At 45.3% G+C, this 18,627-nt stretch overlaps 2 protein-coding genes and 2 pseudogenes across 2 annotated transcripts; 1 reads left to right on the top strand and 3 right to left on the bottom strand.

Annotated features, from left to right (window-relative positions):
* LOC147956739 (uncharacterized) overlaps positions 1-18,627 on the bottom strand; it is a 76,898-nt pseudogene that overhangs the window by 23,400 nt on the left and 34,871 nt on the right.
* LOC147956742 (uncharacterized) lies at positions 4,024-8,167 on the top strand (annotated as a pseudogene).
* On the bottom strand, positions 11,558-12,199 carry LOC147956741 (uncharacterized). The gene is made up of 2 exons (XM_087532835.1): positions 12,005-12,199; positions 11,558-11,921 (listed from the first exon to the last, which is right to left on the bottom strand). The coding sequence occupies exons 1-2, from the start codon at positions 12,197-12,199 to the stop codon at positions 11,661-11,663; spliced, it is 456 nt and encodes a 151-aa protein (XP_087388961.1). The 3' UTR covers positions 11,558-11,660.
* Positions 13,470-14,646, bottom strand: LOC147956740 (uncharacterized). The gene is made up of 4 exons (XM_087532831.1): positions 14,489-14,646; positions 14,083-14,389; positions 13,902-14,000; positions 13,470-13,832 (listed from the first exon to the last, which is right to left on the bottom strand). Exons 1-4 carry the CDS (start codon positions 14,644-14,646, stop codon positions 13,470-13,472), a joined length of 927 nt encoding a protein of 308 aa, XP_087388957.1.

Genomic DNA, 18,627 nt, shown 5'->3' with positions numbered 1-18,627 from the left:
CATTGCTAATGGTAAGCACAGAAAGAAGCGGATCTTTCAGCTAGAGCAGGATGAGGGTACTATTTTAGGTCAGGATAATCTCAAAACCTATATTACCGAATACTATAGACAGTTATTTGGACCGCCGGAGGACAATTGTGTGTCCCTCGATGAGTCCAGGATCGAGGACGTGCCTCAATTGTCTGCTGCTGATAATGATATCCTGGTTGCCCCGTTCTCAGAAAAGGAGGTGTTAGATGCTATTGCACAAATGAAAAATAATAAGGCTCCCGGTCCGGATGGGTTCCCGGCTGAGTTCTATAAAAAGTGCTGGCATATTATTAAGGGGGATTTACTACCGATGTTTCATGATTTATTCTCTGGACAGCTTCATTTATTTCACTTGAATTTTGGAACTATCACATTGCTCCCGAAGAAAACGGATGCTGTGAGGATTGAGCAGTTCAGACCGATCTGCCTCCTCAATGTTAGTTTCAAAATCTTCACCAAGGTCGGGACTAATAGGCTCACACAGATTGCGCAGTCTGTGGTGCAGCAATCCCAAACTGCTTTCATGCCGGACAGGAACATCCTTGAAGGGGTGGTTGTTCTTCATGAAACGCTCCATGAAATCTATTCCAAAAAATTAGATGGAGTAATTTTTAAGGTGGATTTCGAAAAAGCGTACGATAAGGTTAAGTGGCCATTCCTCCAACAGGCACTGCGTATGAAAGGTTTTGATGAAGCCTGGCGCCGACCGGTCGAGTCCTTTACGCAAAAAGGGAGTGTGAGAATTAAAGTGAATGACGACATAGGTCATTACTTCCAGACACATAAAGGCCTAAGACAAGGAGATCCGATGTCCCCTATCCTGTTTAACATTGTGGTGGATATGTTAGCAATTTTGATAGGAAGGGCTAAGGAGAATGGTCAAGTGGGTGGTTTGGTACCTCATCTTGTTGAGGGAGGTGTTTCCATCCTTCAGTACGCCGATGATACAATCATCTTTATGGAGCATGATTTGGCCAAGGCGAGAAATATGAAGCTAGTGTTATGCCTATTTGAACAATTGACTGGGTTAAAGATTAACTTTCATAAGAGCGAGTTGTTCTGCTTTGGTAGAGCCAAAGACGACCAGGAGTCTTACAGGCAATTGTTTGGGTGCGAGTTGGGGAGTTTACCCTTCTCTTACCTTGGTATTCCGATTCATCATCGTAGGCTTACAAACAGAGGATGGAAGTGTATCGAGGATCGATTTGAGAAAAAACTGAGCTGTTGGAAGGGTAAGCTCATGTCATACGGAGGCCGCTTGATATTGATTAATTCGGTGCTCATGAGTATGCCTATGTTTCTCTTATCTTTCTTTGAGGTCCCAGTTGGTGTTAGGAAATGACTGGACTTCTATCGGTCGCGTTTCTTTTGGCAGGGTGATGAACTTAAAAGAAAATACCGGCTTGCTAAATGGGACATCATCTGTAGACCGAAAGACCAAGGGGGTCTTGGTATTGAAAATCTTGAAGTTAAAAACAGATGCCTTCTTAGTAAGTGGTTGTGGAAGCTGTCTTCCGGGACTGAGGCCATGTGGGCGCAAATCCTCCGCAACAAGTACCTCCAGACTAAAACATTGTCCCAGGTCGCAGTCAGGCCGACTGATTCGCCTTTCTGGAAAGGACTAATGAAATTCAAACAATCTATGTTCAATTTAACCATGTTATTGGAAACGGTACAAGTACACGTTTCTGGGAGGATACTTGGCTTGGTGAATCACCTTTAGCCATTCAATATCCGTCTTTATATCGGATTTCTCAACGACATGAGGTGTTCGTGGCAACGGTATTCCAATCTGTCCCCCTTAATATTCAGTTTCGACGGTCGCTAGCGGGCAATCGTTGGGAAGAATGGCTCCATCTAGTTAGGAGACTGATGGAGGTTCAACTTACTCACCAACCCGATATATTGCGCTGGAAGTTGACTAGCTCTAGAGTATTTACAGTTAAATCAATGTATATTGATGTTATTAATTCGAATGCTATTCCAACTTCCAAGTATGTTTGGGCTGTCAAAGTTCCTTTAAAAATTAAAGTGTTTATGTGGTTTCTCCATAAATAAGTTATTTTAACAAAGGACAACTTGATTAAACGCAATTGGACATGACCTACTAGGTGTAGTTTCTGTGATCGGGATGAGACTATTAAGCATTTATTCTTTGATTGCCCGTTGGCCAAAGTTCTTTGGCGGACGGTCCATATTGCTTTTAATATTACTCCACCGACTTCGGTCAATGCTTTATTTGGGACATGGCTTAATGGGGTTGAGCCTGCATTAGCAAGACATATTCGGGTTGGAGTTTGCACTTTGTTATGGACTATCTGGAATTGCAGAAATGATTTGGTTTTTAACAGAACATCACGGATTCATTTTTTGCAGGTTATTTTCCGAGCTACGGCACTGATCCGTTCGTGGTCGCTACTCACTCTGATGGAGGCCAGGGAGCATTTGGTTACTAGATCTATCCGTTGGGAGATGGTAGCTCGGGATATCTTCAACCGGTTTGGATGTCGGTCATGTAATAGGATAGGCAATTAGTTTCCCTATCTATTTTTAGCCAGCCTCCGTGTGAGCTGCATTTTTCCTTTGCTTTTGTCTGGCTAGAGACTGTGGAACCTTGTTCGCACTTTTTTGTTATTTGGTTAATAAGATGGCCGTATGCATCGTTCTGATGCAGAGGCTGGGGAGATCCCCTTTTCGAAAAAGAAAAGAAAAAAAATCTTCTTGCCCATCGCGGTAGGGTGGTGACATGTCTGAGTGGAAGCGGCCGAGCAGTCACATCGCCCCGGCGCCCGGTATCGCTAGCGCTCCTCCTTTTTCATCTTCTTGCCCCGCTACGAAGTGGTGGCTAGGGTTTTGGGAGTGAGTAAGAGGGGTGGTGGTAGGATTAAGAATGGGGGCGGGGTCGATCCCTACTCCGGCCCTCAATTTTGGGCCGGTCTGTAGATTCCGGATGTCTAGACATGTCGAATTTAAAATACGCACCCAAATTCAAGGTTTAAAAGTGTCCGGACAGTCCGGTTGGAACATTTGACGTGGGAATGAGGGTTCAAGTTGTAGATTCCGCTTGCATGTGAACGACATGCAGTTGTTATGACTTGACGAGTGCTAGCTGTTTGCAGGGGACAGATGCTTGGCTGGTTGAGTGGTGTGATTCCAGGACAATTCAGACATCTTGGTGGTCTTTGGCAGTTGTCATGTCCTATGTAGTATGAATTTGTTACTGGGCTAGGGTACTTGACGGCTTGACCTGTCTAGCTAGAGCAGTAAGCGGTCTTCCCTTTTTTCCATGTGTTGGAGCTGTAAAAATTAATCAGATACAAAATGTATGTATGATTAGAGTGCACAATTGTCTAAAGGGGTATGATTGGAGCGTACAACTTTCACGACCGACACAACCCGAAGCTTACAGGCAATTGTACGTGGAGGTGCCATGCTAGCTCATGATGTGTCAGAGAGAGAAGACGACCGACCGGGCACACACGGCATGTCAATTCATCTCTGGCCTGGCGCCCAGCTGAACATGCATGGTGTCCACATGGTCATGTGTGCTAACCCAGCTGCAGCGTCAGATGAAGCGCATGGCGTGACGGTGTGGGATGCACGTCTTCGGTCTTCGGTCAAATGTGAGCACTGCTAAAGAATCTGAGAAAATACTCATCAATTGCTCAAACACCACTCATCAACGAAGTAATCCCTTAAATGGATGTATCTAACACTAAGTTAATGCTAAGATATGTCCATTTAAGTGACAAGTAATTCGGAATGAAGGGAGTAGTAATCAGATCAATGTGTCCTGTTGTACGTAGCACTCGTGTGGGGGTTTGTTTGCTTTGGTTTGGACAAGCATCGGTCTACAAGCTAGGCTGAGAACCAAGGAGAAGGTGCCCAGCATTTACCTTCATAGTCATAGTCGACCTAGCAATGCTCTACGTACGTAGTGGTATTAAATAGGGGTGCCAACTTCCAAGCATGCAAACACCTCTCACCAACGCCCACACAACCATCGGAGCGATTTCCATCCAGCCAAAATGATAGTCATGGAGACGGAGCCAACCAAAATGCTCCTCTCTCTCGCCACACTTCTCCTGCTGCTGCTGACGACCGCCACCACCGTCACACGCGCGCCGGACCTGGCGGCCGTGCCCGCAGAGCAGGCAAGGGCGCTCCTCACCTGGAAAGCCAGCCTTGATAATCAAAGCCAGTACACCCTGCGGTCCTGGGAGAACACCTCGGCGCCCTGCAGCTGGCGCGGCATCAGGTGCATTGTGCACCGGCGCCGGCGCTGGCCAGTGATCAGCGGCATCTCTCTGCGGGGGAGGCGGCTGAGAGGTTCGTTGGGGTCGCTGAACTTCTCAGCGCTGACGACCATGACGCACCTCGACCTCTCGCACAACCACCTCACCGGGAGCATCCCTCCTGACATCAAGGCCCTCGTGGAGCTTGAGAATCTCCTTCTGCAAGGCAACCAGATAAGAGGCTCAATCCCACTAGGTCTAACAAACCTCACAAAACTCAGTTCCTTGATGCTTGATCAAAATGAAGTCTCTGGTGAAATACCAAGGCACATAGGCAACATGACCAATCTCATGACACTCACCGTGTCAGACAATCACTTAGTTGGTCATATCCCTTCTGAAGTAGGCCACCTAAAGCAATTGGTCATGTTAGATTTGTCTAATAATAATCTTTCCGGCTCAATCCCACCCAATGTAGGTAACTTGACCAAACTCACTACATTGCTCCTTTTCCAGAACCAACTGTCTGACCAAATTCCAATAGAACTTTGTCGTTTGGCCAACTTGAATGACTTGCGCCTTAGCTTCAACAAGCTGGTAGGTTCCATCCCAGATAGCTTATCAAATTTGACAAAACTCACTATCTTGTACCTTGGCAAGAACCAACTTTCTGGGCAAATTCCACGAGAATTAGGGTATCTCGTGAACTTGCAGGTTATGTTTCTTAGTGCAAATCAACTTTCGGGAAAAATTCCAAACGACTTGGCTTACACAAAGAATTTAGAAGAATTGCTTCTTAGTCATAACACACTCTCAGGTTCCATCCCAAAGAGTTCAGGGAATTTGACAAAAATCACTAGGTTGGAACTTCAAAGGAATCAATTGTCTGGTCAAGTTCCACGAGAATTAGGTTACCTTGTGAACTTAGAATACTTGAGTCTTAGCAACAACACACTCACAGGTTCCATCTCAAACAACTTAGGAAATTTGACAAAACTCAGCAACTTGTACCTTTAGCAAAACCAACTTTCTGGTCAAATTCCACACGAGTTAGGTTACCTTATGAACATAGAAGTGTTGGATCTTAGTTCAAATAGACTCTCAGGTTCCATCCCAAACAGGTTAGGCAATTTGACAAAACTCAGTTCCTTGCACATTTTCCATAACCAACTTTCTGGGCAAATTCCACGAGAATTTGGTTACCTTGTGAACTTAGAAAGCTTGTCTCTTCGTGATAATACGCTTTCTGGTTCCATCCCAAACAGTTTAGGGAATTCGACAAAACTCACTATCTTGCAACTTGACCAAAACCAACTTTTTGGTTCAGTTCCTCAAGAAATTGGCAACTTAACAAGTCTTGTTCTATTGCAACTCGATTTTAACAACCTCTCTGGTGCCTTGCCATCTGGTCTTTGTGCGGGAGGTCGGCTACAAAATTTGACCGCTATGGACAACAAGTTGGTTGGACCCTTCCCGTCAAGCTTGCTAAGTTGTACATGCCTAGTCAGAGTTCGACTTGAGCGGAATAACCTCGAAGGAGATATCACCAGAATGGGAGCTTATCCAAATCTTGACTATATTGACATCAGTTCAAATAGACTATTTGGTAAATTATCTCATCGTTGGGGTGAATCCCACAAACTTACCATGCTACGTGCATCAAACAATAATATAAGTGGAGTAATACCATCAAGCATAGGGAAATTATCTCAATTGAGGATACTTGATGTTTCATCAAATAAGCTTAAAGGACAGATTCCACTAGAAATTGGCAATGTAACGACGTTGTTCAATTTGAGCCTTTCTAGTAACTTACTCTAGGGAAAAGTGCCACAAGAAATTGGATCGCTGAACAATTTGGAGTATCTAGATTTATCATCAAACAACCTAACTGGGCAGTTACCAAGATCAATTGGGCATTGTCTTAAGCTTCACTTTCTAAAGCTTAGCCATAATCACCTCAATGGCACCATTCCTACTGAGCTAGGGATTTTGGTAAACCTACAATATCTGTTGGATCTAAGTGACAATTCAATTGATGGTGCTATTCCGAGTGTGTTAGGTGGTCTTACTATGCTTCAAGCCTTGAATGTTTCTCACAATGCACTCAGCGGCAACATTCCTCCGTCATTTCAGAGCATGACCGGCCTACTGTCCATGGATGTGTCTTACAACAAATTAGAAGGGCCAATGCCACATACTAGGCTCTTTGAAGAAGCTCCGGTCAAATGGTTCTGGCATAATAAGGAATTGTGTGGTGTTGTGAGAGGTTTGCCCCCTTGTGATCTTCCTCGAAGTAGTGGACATGGAAAAAGGTCTGGAGCTATTTTATTAGCTATTATAACCGTTGTTGTATCTTTTGGATTTATCACTGCACTAGCAACATGGGAATGCAAAAAGAAGAAACCCAAGGCGGAAATTGCAAATGTAGTACAACAAACCAAGATGTTCGCCATCTGGAATTTTGATGGTGAAGATGTGTACAGGAAAATTGTTGATGCTACAAATAATTTCAGCGACACTTATTGCATTGGATCTGGAGGAAGTGGATATGTCTACAGAGCTCAGTTACCAACAGGTGAAATATTTGCAGTGAAGAAGATCAATGTGGTGGAAGATGATGATCAATTTAACCGTGAAATACATGCTTTGATGCATATTAGGCATCGCAACATTGCAAAGTTATTTGGTTACTGCTCCGCAACTCAGGGAAGATTCCTTGTGTATGAATACATGGACAGAGGAAGCTTATCAGCATATTTGAAGCATAAGGAAACTGCCGTTGAATTGGATTGGACAAGGAGGCTAGATATTGCTTGGGATGTTGCTCATGCTTTGGCTTACATGCATCACGACTGCTTTGCGCCAATAGTTCACAGAGATATAACAAGCAACAACATTTTGCTTGATCTGGAATTTAAAGCCCACATCTCGGATTTTGGTCTAGCGAAAGTACTAGATGCGGATGCATCGAACTGCACAAGTCTTGCCGGCACAAGAGGATATCTTGCCCCAGGTAAAATTTACCTCTATGTTGGTTACAGCAAAATGTTATCATAATTTGTAAGAACCATGATACGATTTGTCTCTAGTTTATACAATGTACATTAGCATATACCGGTTTTTCAACCATGGCTAGATATTTTACATATTGAATGTTTTTGTCTTCTCTGAGTGGACTACATGTTTAAATCTGCAGGAACGGCATTGATGAAACATTGGCATAGTTTAAATATAGTTCTACGCATCCTGCCTCCAAAGTTTAGATAGCTAGCTTTATATACACAAGGATCGCGCATGCCTCTAATCAAACATGTTAATGGCCGTGTTTCGTTTTCTATTCAAAATTAAGAATTACCAAAGTTAAGTTTCTATGAATTAGTTTAGGTCAATTTTTGCACTGTTTTATAATCATCGAAACTAACTCTCCATTGATGTTTCTTCAGAGCTTGCATACACAACAAGGGTGAAAGAGAAGTGTGATGTTTATAGCTTCGGAGTGCTCGTCCTAGAGCTGTTCATGGGACATCATCCAGGGGATCTCCTTTCGTCCATGGACAACCACAACAGAATTACATTACTTGGGAACTTGCTGGACACCCGTCTCCCACTCCCTGAAGCTGACATCGCAAGTAAAATATTTCAAGTGGTTGTCGTTGCTGTTCGGTGCATAGAGCCTGATCCATCGCGCCGTCCAACGATGCAGCAAGTGATTAAGGTGTTCTCAACAGCTAAACGGTCACCTGCTAATAATCTTGATTATCTCCACACTGCCATTGCCATCCCGGCATGCTTGTCCTGACCCATGAACGTCAGTGCAGTTAGCAGACTGTTGTTTTTCTTCGGTTCGATTATGTAGACACTGTCCGTAAGTCATAAGTTTATCTGTATGGTAGTTTGTTCTCTGCATTACCCTTCATGCCCTGTACTAGTACTACATACCATTCGTAGCTGCATATAAATAAATGTGTGTACAGATGATGGAGCTCCTGATATTCCTTCAAAATCATCAATGGATAATCCATTTGTATCTTCTGTCAGACGTCTCCATTTTGGCTGTTGTAGCCAGTACAAAATGATCCACCCTTTAGCTGTTGCATGTCACTTGGGGACTGCAACAAGATCCATTGGTTGTTTATCAACAAGAATATGATGGGTACAATGAAGCACCATTAGAAATAATACATGTATCTTTGTTTTTCTGTGTGCGTGGAACAATTAGATTATAGCTAATTAGATTCTAGCTAGAAAATATGCCACATAGAAATGATTCTAGCAGTGCATATTATTTCTTTTACTGGCTCAGTTTCTGGTTTCAGAAGCAAGAGCAGAGACCGGAAAGAACTGTAAAGACAGAGCCCTAAATTGTAATTTTAGCCTTTTTGGTCTACTAGTGATATGATTCACATCAGGCTAGAAAGATATGTTAGCGATCATTGACCCATGGTCAGGGGGCGCATCAGGAGACATTATTCAAGTTAGAGATAGACTAGGAAGTTTGTTATATATGTACTCCGTATCCTTTTGAGTTAATTACATCTACAATACAAAAACTTGCAGCAAACTAACAAAATCATAAATAAACTAAAAAAAACCCCAGAAAAATGGTACACTAACTTATCTAACAACACGTTTTGATACAATTTCCGTTAATCATAACGGTGCACCTTCATCGCCGTTAACTGCGTCCAGTGACCGTTTTGCTCTCCATCTACCCTGTGTGGGTCCCAACCGTCAGTGGGACAGCGAAAGCTAAATAAAACCAAAGAAAAGTAGTTCGGCCTTGCGGGATTCGAACCGCAGACCAACCAACAAAGCGAGTGTTCGCTGACCACCACACCATTTTTTTCCGAGGGGACCACCACCATTTTACCGCTCATGTAAAAAATGAGGCAGACATATTTATTCTAAGTTTCGAACACATACTAGGAAATTTTCTAAAATATATTTTTCCACTGTATCAGAACTTTTTTTATAGAACACATACTAAAAGAAACATGCATATTTCCTAGAGCAACTCCAATATCTTACATAAATTTTAAAAAACTTCATTAAATATAGATCCTGAACAAAACCTCGAAACTTTCTTCTCTTTCAGTAAGGCCAACGCCAACGCGCGGCCCCATCCCGTTTGGATGTGTCCATTTTGGCCCAAACAGACAGACGGCACAACCCAATGCGCAACCCCATCCTCAAAATTTGTCCGGCTGGCGTCCGGCCCGCCCCATTTTCCGGCGCAAACTCGCGCCTGGTTTGCATCCAGACGGACGGAGAGCAGACGCTCACGCGCCCACTCCGCGTCCGCTTCAGTCCCGCGTGGCAGCCGCCCACCTACCTGCCATTGCCCGCATTTACAACGCACGTGCAGGCCGCCCCGTCTGGCAGCCACCCGCGGCCGAGCGGTCGTCATTCTTTTTAATGTGGAAGCCGTGAACCATCGAGTCCACACTTCCACTCCCGGCGACGCTTGCCTCCTCGGAACTCGACACACTCAGCAAACCCTAGCTCTGGCCGCCTCCTCTCCTCCACCTTTCCGCCGGCACCATGGGCTGGCATTGGATCCCCGTTCGCAAGGGGAAGTGCGACGGCGAGGTTGGGCCGTCTTCCGGCCGTCGTAGCCCGCTCCATTCCTCCTCAGAGCCCACCGCGGGCGCCCGCGTGTTCGCGGCATGACGCCCACCCCTTCCTCCTCGCCGTCCCCACCACCACCACCTCCGATTACCGACGAGGAGGGGGCGGAGCTCATGAGGCGGGCGTTGGAGGACTCCGTCCGCAGCCATGACGAGGCCCAATGGGAGGGCCTCGAACAAATGATGGCCCTATCCATGGCCGGCGGCATCGCCATACCGGAGCTCGACCCCGTGGTTAAGGAGGAGACCATAGCTGACGTGCAAGAGGACAACCGCGGACAATCCTGGTCATGGACGGAGATGATGCTGTGCACGCCAGAGTACGTGTCCGTGCTGCCCGTGTGGGTGGGCGCCGCCATTTGGTCACCATCGCCACCAGTGACCAGAGGTTGTGCAGGCACCACCGCAGCCACCTCCAGCCTGGCAGGGGCCGCCATTCCACCTCTGGGAGCCACCACCATACGTCGACCTCACCGGGGACGAAGATGAGGAGGACGGCGGCAGCATCAAGTCTTTTTTTACGTTTTATTATTATTTTAAGTTAAGTTTAATGTGCGGCCGAGACTTGTTTAAATGGTTTAAAGATTATCATACCATTTAATTAAGTTTATTCGTATGATTTTAAACGTATGGCTGGTTTTTTAATTTACCGCAAGCCAGACAAAATGCGATGGCGCTCGGTTGGGTGCCCTAGCAGGCGGACGGACAACACGGCCGTCCGTTTTCCCGACCCAAACGAAAATCCCAACGTCCGTTTGGAGTCAACGGTTGGAGTTGGCCTAAGGGTGTGATATCCCGTGAATGAATTACATCATGTATTCGTGATGAAATTTTATCTTCAAGATAGGGTAGGCTTGACCTGTATAGTACTCCCTTCGTTCCTAAATATAAGTCTTTTTAGAAATTTCATTATGAACTACATACGAAAGAAAATGAGTGAATCTACATTCTAAAATATGTCTATATACATCTGTATGTAGTTTGTAGTGAAAATTTTAGAAAAGCTTACATTTAGGAACGAAGGGAGTATTTGTCTAGTACACCGTATATTGCGAAAAGGTATATAAAAAGAAATGTGCAAAGAAAGAAAAAACGAAGAATCCCAAGATTGGAAAAATATAAAAGAAACAAAAAGAACACATACAAAAACGAAGACAGTCGAAAAAGGCCAGCACGTGTCTGAAGCTAGGAGTATAGAGAGCGCGTGGTGGCGGCAAAATTTCGTGTTTTGATCCTTTTGTCAAACAAAATCGAGATCTGACCCTTTTGCCAACCGCCAGACCTTCAGGCGGTAGGGTTGCACAGTCTACCGCCGCAGGTTCTGGCGGTAGGTGTGGCTGACGACCGTTAAGTCGTTAACGGCTGCTTACGGACCTATCAGCAGAAACCTACCGCTGAGAGCCCTGGCGGTAGGTTATCATAGTGGCATGAAGTTAACTGCTTTGATTTTGTCTTCAATTTTTTTGCCATACACATAAGAAACAATAAGCACAATTTCATAGACATAAGAAGTTTGATCACATCTAAATAGTTTGATCACATAACGTAGTTTGATCACATCCAATTAGTTTTGCCATTACGGACTAAGAAACAAGTACCAAATAACATAGTTTGATCACATAACATAGTTTGATCACATCCAAATAGTTTCACGAAGCCAATATAAGAAGTTTAACAAGTTCAACGGTCATCGACCACATAAAAGGTTTCATCCATAGGTAGCAATCAAACATGACGATCATCAGCAGCCACACGCATATATAGTTTAGATGATATCGATGACGATCATCATCTTCAAGCCTTGACGGTTGGTGTTCCTGATAGTAATTAGGATGGCCTGTCCAACATGAAGATTCTTGTCAATGAGGAAGCTCTTCCACCCAACCGAGCTTAAGTGTGTGCGACCGTCCGTGTCCACGCCGTACGCACAAGTAGTGATGGGGCCCCTTGCGGTAAGGCGTATTCCAGCATAGCCTTCTTCATCAGCCTCGATGCCACAACTCTCAGATAGGCTCTTTGGCAATTTCTGAATAAGAAAAACATATCAATTAATAAGTATGGATTATCTAAACTATTAACAGTTCCTTGGATTCTACACTAATAACATACGATGACATGTCGATCGATCATGGTACTTGTTAGACGGGTCACGAATGGCACCCCGACCAAGTCAGCACGTGGCAGAAAGTTGTCCCATAGGTTGCACACCTCCTGATCGCTCAGCCTCACTCTTTGAGCACAGATGGCTTCCTCAAGTGGGTCTTCATAGTCATCATCCTCATCAAGTGGTGGTGGTGGCGCCATGTTCCTTATATAAGTATTGATTGGATAAAGTTAATTAAACTTCAATATTTGTTCTAATGCAAGCATTCATCAGATATAGGTAGATTCCACCTAAATCAATGGAGATATATAGCAAAACAAATATCTACAATATTCACACAATAAATCATCACATATGGCTATAAGAAAGACTAAACCTAGGGTTCATCTAGGTTCTAGGGTTCATCATATAACCTAGAGAGGGTTCCTCATATGGCTATAAGAAAGACTAAACCTTCATCTAGGTTCTAGGGTTCATATAGGTTCTAGGGTTCATCTAGGTTCTAGGGTTCATCATACCAACTAGAGAGGGTTCCTCGTATGGCTATAAGAAAGACTAAACCTAGGGTTCATCAACTAGGTTCATCACATTGCAATCATCTAGGTTCTAGGGTTCATCATATCATCTAGAGAGGGTTCCTCATATGGCTATAAGAAAGCGGATTGATTTGACTCAAACTAATTGGGAGATTGGAGGAGCTTACCTTCCTCTTTCCGTAGCCATATCGATCCGCAAAATCCGTGAATCAACGAAGAAGATCGGAGTGGGGAAGTGGAGGAGATGAGAAAATGGGCGAGAGGAAGAAGAAGGCGGCTGGGTGGGTGGGGATTAGGGGTTGGGGTGGGGTGGGCAGGCGGTTGGGTTTATAAATGCCATAACCCTACCGCCATAGGGTGCGGCGGTAGGACACCACACCATCCCGCCATCAGACCCGGAGGTAGGATGCCTCCCCCCATGCCCCCTTCTGTGACCAAAAAATCAAGCAATGCAGCGTAGGGCTGCACACCATACCGCCGAGGCCCTCGGCGGTAGGATCCTACCGCCAAGCGCCCTGGCGGTAGGGTGTGCAACCCTACCGCTGCGCTGCTCGATTTTTTGGTCACAGGAAGGAGGGCGTGGGGGGAGGCACCCTACCGTCGGGTCTGATGGCGGGAGGATGTACAGACCTACCGCCTTTGTGTGTGGTGGTAGGGTGGTCCACTGTGCATTTTTTGCACCTTCTAACTTCTTTTGTCTTCAATTTTTGGCAGAAAACATTTAAACAGCATATGTATGACATATGAAGCACACAATGTATGATATATGATGCACACACCACAAATCTATAAATAAGGTAGGTTCAATACATAGAAAATCTATAAATGAGGTAGGTTCGATACATAGCAAATTAACAAAACAGTTTCACGAGCAAATTCATATGGTTCACGAAGCAAATATGCAAGTTTTTAGTTCAATGACACGGCAGCAACTTCAGTCCTTCCTTCCCCTCTTTGAATTTCGGTCCTCGTTATCCTTGGATCGCTTCTCGGCCGCCTTCTTGCGGGCCATAGGACGTGCTTTCTGAAACGGGGATGGACTCTTCCAATCCTTCTTCGGCACATTCCTCTTCTCACGCTGGGTTGGCTGAGTTGCTGGAGGTCCATCGTCATCATCGTACTCCTCCTCCTCCTCATCGTCCTCTTCCTCTTCCTCTTCTTCATCTTCCTCTGCATCATCATCGTCGTTGCTCTCCTCCTCATCATCTTGAACCGCCCTAGACGACGAGGCTGCATCCTCGGTGTTTGTAGCGCACCCAAGCAGGCCCACAAGCCGGCGTGCTTTGTTGATGTATTTCTGCAATGATAACGAAACAATATGAACTTCTCAAATGTCCAATGATAACGAAAATGAACTCCGTATTACCTTCACCGTTTCCCTCAACTTGTTCTCACTAGCTCGAGTCTCAGGGACAGCACTAAGTGCATCAGAGACATGAAAAATTCTTTTGTTCAGCTCTGAAGACTGGAAAGTAATAAAATGAGTCAATAGCACGAAAAGCTGATTTCATCCAACCGTCGGTTCAAAAGAGGTAAAAACAACATACCACTCTGTTCATGTGGGGTCCGTACTCCCTAAACCCGCCTTGAAGCTGCCTGATGCTCTCGTTGTAGGTTTCATTCTCTGAGGCGTCATCAAACAGGTCTTCGGCATCTGCTGTCGTCCACTGGGGCCTCAGACACAGACGATGCTTGATGCCATCATCGTACCACAGCATGTGATCCTCGTACTCGTCCCAGTCAATCACTCTCCTCTCCGTGTCTTTGCGTCCTTTCCACTTGTTCCATTCCTTCACGTAACTCGCATGTTCGGCTTCCCAATCCGTGATTGATTGATTCTTCTTCCTGCTCATCCTTCAATGCATAAGAAAGAATGTAAAACACCCTTCTTTTATGAATGTAAAGCATCAAAACAAGAACTTAGAATCGATGAGGGCGGCTTGTGGTACTCACAGGTGTAGCTCGTAGCCACCGGTATCGTGGCCGGCTGGTGGTGTGTGTTGCGCCTTACCAAATTGTGCGGCAACACGCTGTGGCAAGTGGTACTCCACGGCATAGACACAAATCATGGGCACGATACACCGGAAGAGAAGCCAGTCCTGCTTGCACATGATGTTCAGCTCGAACCCACACTCTCGATCATCACTATACGGCCGCCAAGTAACCTATAACCAAACAATGTTAGGCTCAAGTGAAAGTGTTATCGAAACAATGGTAAGCTCAAGTGAAAATGTAGTTCTTATACCTGGAAAGGCGTGAGAGCATCAAGCTCGTTGCTGAAGACCTTGTACAAGGCCTTCGATTCGCCCATGTAGACACACACCACGTCCCAAGCGTATGCGATGGTCGAGGTCCGATCATCTTCGTTATCTTGGCCATAGTCCGTCCATGCACGCGAGCGCAGCTTCTCCGGACGGCCCACCCAGATTCGCTCCCACATCCAAATGGAGAGGCCCCATACACACCCACACATACCCGACGTGACTTCTGCTCTCTGGGTCGCGTCGTCAAGCTACAAACCATGTTCAGATGATAAGATGTCAAAATGTAAAGCATCACACGTCTGATATTTGATAGGAAGTGATATTCACTTACCGAACGGTATAGGTAGGCGAGTCCGGCGCCCCCCCAGTTGTACCCCGCATCCCAGTCCTTTAGGAAGTCGAGATACATCCATAGGGCAGAGTTCCCGGAGCAGTCCGTAAACACTACCTCCGTGAGAATGTACCACAGTAGGCCCTGGCGTACTGCTACACCACCCGGGGCTCGGCAACTTCTGGGCACTTGCTCCGGTGCTCGAGGAGCCATGGCAGCGGTATGCCAGAAGTCCGGTTGCTCTTAGCGGGGGGGGGGGGGGGGGTGCAGTCGCCGATGAGGCTGACAACCCTATCGTGCCAGTTCGCCCTCTCCACTCTTCCTGTGAGAGCACGACCCTCGAGCGGTAGTGCCTTAATCATCGCCCAATCCTCGAGGGTCACGGTCATCTCCCCACATGGAAAATGAAAGTTCTGCGTCTCTGGCCGCCACCGGTCGATCAAAGCCGTGAGAGCTGAGTGGACGAGCGTCGGCGGCTTACGCTTGAACTGCAGGACGAAACCCAATAGTCGGGCTCTCCTGAACAACGGTGCGTACCGCTCGTCGTACACCATCTTAACCGTCGTCTTGTGAGCCCTCATCCGTAGTGGTGGCAGCATCTGTGAAAATCAATAACCAAAGCATAATTAGCATGGACATAATAGTTAGCAACTTGTTTTCATCAATTTGAAAGATTTGGTTTAAAATGGTAATTAGCACTCCATTCTCAATGAAACGGGCACGGTGACGCTTGTCGAACCTAGGGTCAAGCATTGTGTACTTCGTGCCGATGTCGTCCGCAAGAGGTGGCCTCCTAAAAGAATTGCATAAGCATATCAAAAGATTTTTCAACATGGACTAGGGTTCAACATTAACTACGAAACATATCGATGCATAACAAAAATTAATCACATCCAACAGAACCTATGAGAGCAATCTTTGAATAATCATATATCAACATTATCATGAACATGAACTAAATACAATACATATATCAAGAACTAAATAAAATACTTTTATGAAGATGCAATCACCATGGTTCAAATGCATCATAACACATATTTCTCCAACAACATCCAACATGCATCATCTCATATTTTGTTAAAAAATAAAAAAATGAACTAGGGTTCATCTTGAGGATTCATACACTACATATAACAAATATATCAAATATTCATCTCCAATATTCATCATACACTACATCCAATACTTGCATCATAGCATAGGAACATGCATCATCCATCATATCAAAAAAAAACAATTCAAATCAATTATGAACTAGGGTTCATCTTAACACAACCATACCAACTATTCAATATAGTTCATATCTAACACAATATAACATCTAGAATCAACCTAAATCAATCCTAGGGTTAAAAAAAATTCAAATAGGAGTGATTTGAATCGAATAATGCGACGAATCAAAAGGTGTTTGATTAAAACTTATTGGAGGGATTGAAAGAGCTTACTTTTCTTTCTTCGGGGCCATCTTGATCCGCAAAATACGTCAAGAAACGAAGAAGATCGGAGCGGGGGGGGGGGGAGTGGAGGGGATGAGAAAGGGCGAGTTGGAGCAACTGCTCTGTTCTTCGTGGTGGGGGCGGCTGGGTGGGGGGGAGAAGGGGGTGGGGGCGGCCGGCCCGCGGTTTATTTATGCCCACACCCTACCGCCAGAGACTCTGGCGGTAGGTTCAGACATCCTACCGCCGGGTGGAGCGGCGGTAGGGTGTGACGGAGGGGGCACAGAGGCCGTTATCGTTGCTGACGTGGACATGTTTGCTACCGCCGCAGCCCTCGTGGTAGGCTATATGATCCTACCTCGGCGGTAGGCTATATGATCCTACCGCCATGCCTCGTGGCGGTAGGGGAAAGGGTCAAATCTCGAAAAACTTTCAAACTGGGGTCAGATCTCGATTTTGTTTGACAAAAGGGTCAAAACATGAATTTTTGCCCGTGGTGGCTACATTGGTCAGCGAGCGCACCGTATTTTGTTCTGTCCCTGGTTCGATTCGTGGAACCAGCGCTTTCTTTTTTGTTGCTTTATTTCTCTGTACCACATACGATTGGGACCCACACAGGATAGAGGTAGAGAGAAAAGGCCACGTAGCGGCAGTTAACAGAGATAGACGAGGCACCGTTATGGTTGATGGAAATTGTACATTACAGATGTAATTAACTCCTTTTCGGAAGTCTGAATTTTTGCGTGTAGTTAGATTCCTTTGCTTTGGCTCTGTTTTCTGTAGAACTGATACGTCTTAGGATGTCTCTCAGATCGGTGATGTGTTATCAGCTGAGAAATGATATGTTAGATTTGAATTTTGAAGTTCGTAGTGTAAGTTTTGTTTTTCTGTAATGAACTGTTGGAACAGTGTGAAAATTCAGTGTGAGAGAGAGGGGTTTGTTAGTACATTGTTGAAGATAAGAGAAAATTCACCGATAAGGTGTCTTTTTTTTGCGAAAAGTCCACCGATAAGGTTGTCTACGCCCAAGATGAATATGCCCACTGCAAGTCAACCGTAGCTTGTAGCTACGGATCCAACACATCAAGCTGCGAGAGTGCCTCCACACACTTATAGCTCAGGGACCTCAAGATAATGACCGTTTTAATATTTGTTTCTGAAGAAAAACGCTTCGCTCCTGCTGTGAGATGTTCATCGAACGACTGCATACTGACTGCTTCGCTGAGGAGACGAAAACTGAGATGAAGGATGAAGCAGCGTAGCTGCCACAGCCAGCCTATTTGTGTAATCGGCCACCAAGGTTACTCTGTTCTTCAACCACAAGGTAACTGACGGCACAGACAAATTCAGAAACTGAACTTGGCCTTGATTGCTAATTTGGTATTGAATTCGTCTTCTTCTGTAGTTACTGCTCATCTTGATACTACTTGGTGGCTGTAGTTACTGCCCTTTTAACATGGAGAATACACACTAGACTGTGACTGTGTGATAGTACTCAGATCTAATGGCGCCGAATCCACATCAGGAGTCCTAGCTGGCTAGGTAGTATAGAACAAACTTACAGATCAAGCCATGACGACTTCACTCCAGCTCTGCAACGAGATGGCGCTGGGGCTACGGGCAACCTCCGCTCGCTGCCACACCGGCATCTCTCTCTCTCTCTCTCTCTCTCTCTCTCTCTCTCTCTCTCTCCCTCCCTCTCTCTCCCTCCCTCCCTCCCTCCCTCCCTCTCTCTCTCTCTCTCTGTTATTTGTCGCCACCGAATGCAATCGTTGTTGTGGACGATATCCTGGTCTGTTATTCCTTAAAATAGATAAACCTTGGAGGCTTGCATATTGCCAAGGAAACTTTGAAACTCAATTTTTCTTTGTGGCTTGCTTGTGGAGTACAGTATCTTAACCGAGGCTAGTGTTAGCAGAAGGGGCTGGAAAGGGAGAGCTGAGTGTATGTTGTGTAGTGCTGGAGAACTTGTGAAGCGCTTGTGTCTCTTGTGCTCTGTTTCTAAGTGCACACTGGTGGTCTATTTATGTACATAGTTGAGTTGTGAAGCTTACTTGC

This window comes from Triticum urartu, chromosome 7A (assembly GCF_056163025.1).
Source record: "Triticum urartu cultivar PI428250 chromosome 7A, HENAU_Tu73, whole genome shotgun sequence".
NCBI lineage: Eukaryota > Viridiplantae > Streptophyta > Magnoliopsida > Poales > Poaceae > Triticum > Triticum urartu.
Note: the sequence above shows the minus strand (reverse complement) of the source record. Positions and strands in the feature narration are given on the sequence as shown.

Excerpts from the sequence above, each read along its gene's own strand:
- LOC147956741 (XM_087532835.1), bottom strand. The coding sequence starts at position 12,199 with ATGGCGCCACCACCACCACTTGATGAGGATGATGACTATGAAGACCCA. Across the intron at positions 11,922-12,004 it reads TGATCGATCGACATGTCATC|AAATTGCCAAAGAGCCTATC; the intron begins GTATGTTATTAG and ends TTTCTTATTCAG.
- LOC147956740 (XM_087532831.1), bottom strand. The coding sequence starts at position 14,646 with ATGTGCAAGCAGGACTGGCTTCTCTTCCGGTGTATCGTGCCCATGATT. Across the intron at positions 14,390-14,488 it reads GGTGGCTACGAGCTACACCT|GATGAGCAGGAAGAAGAATC; the intron begins GTGAGTACCACA and ends TATGCATTGAAG. Across the intron at positions 13,833-13,901 it reads AGTTGAGGGAAACGGTGAAG|AAATACATCAACAAAGCACG; the intron begins GTAATACGGAGT and ends TTATCATTGCAG.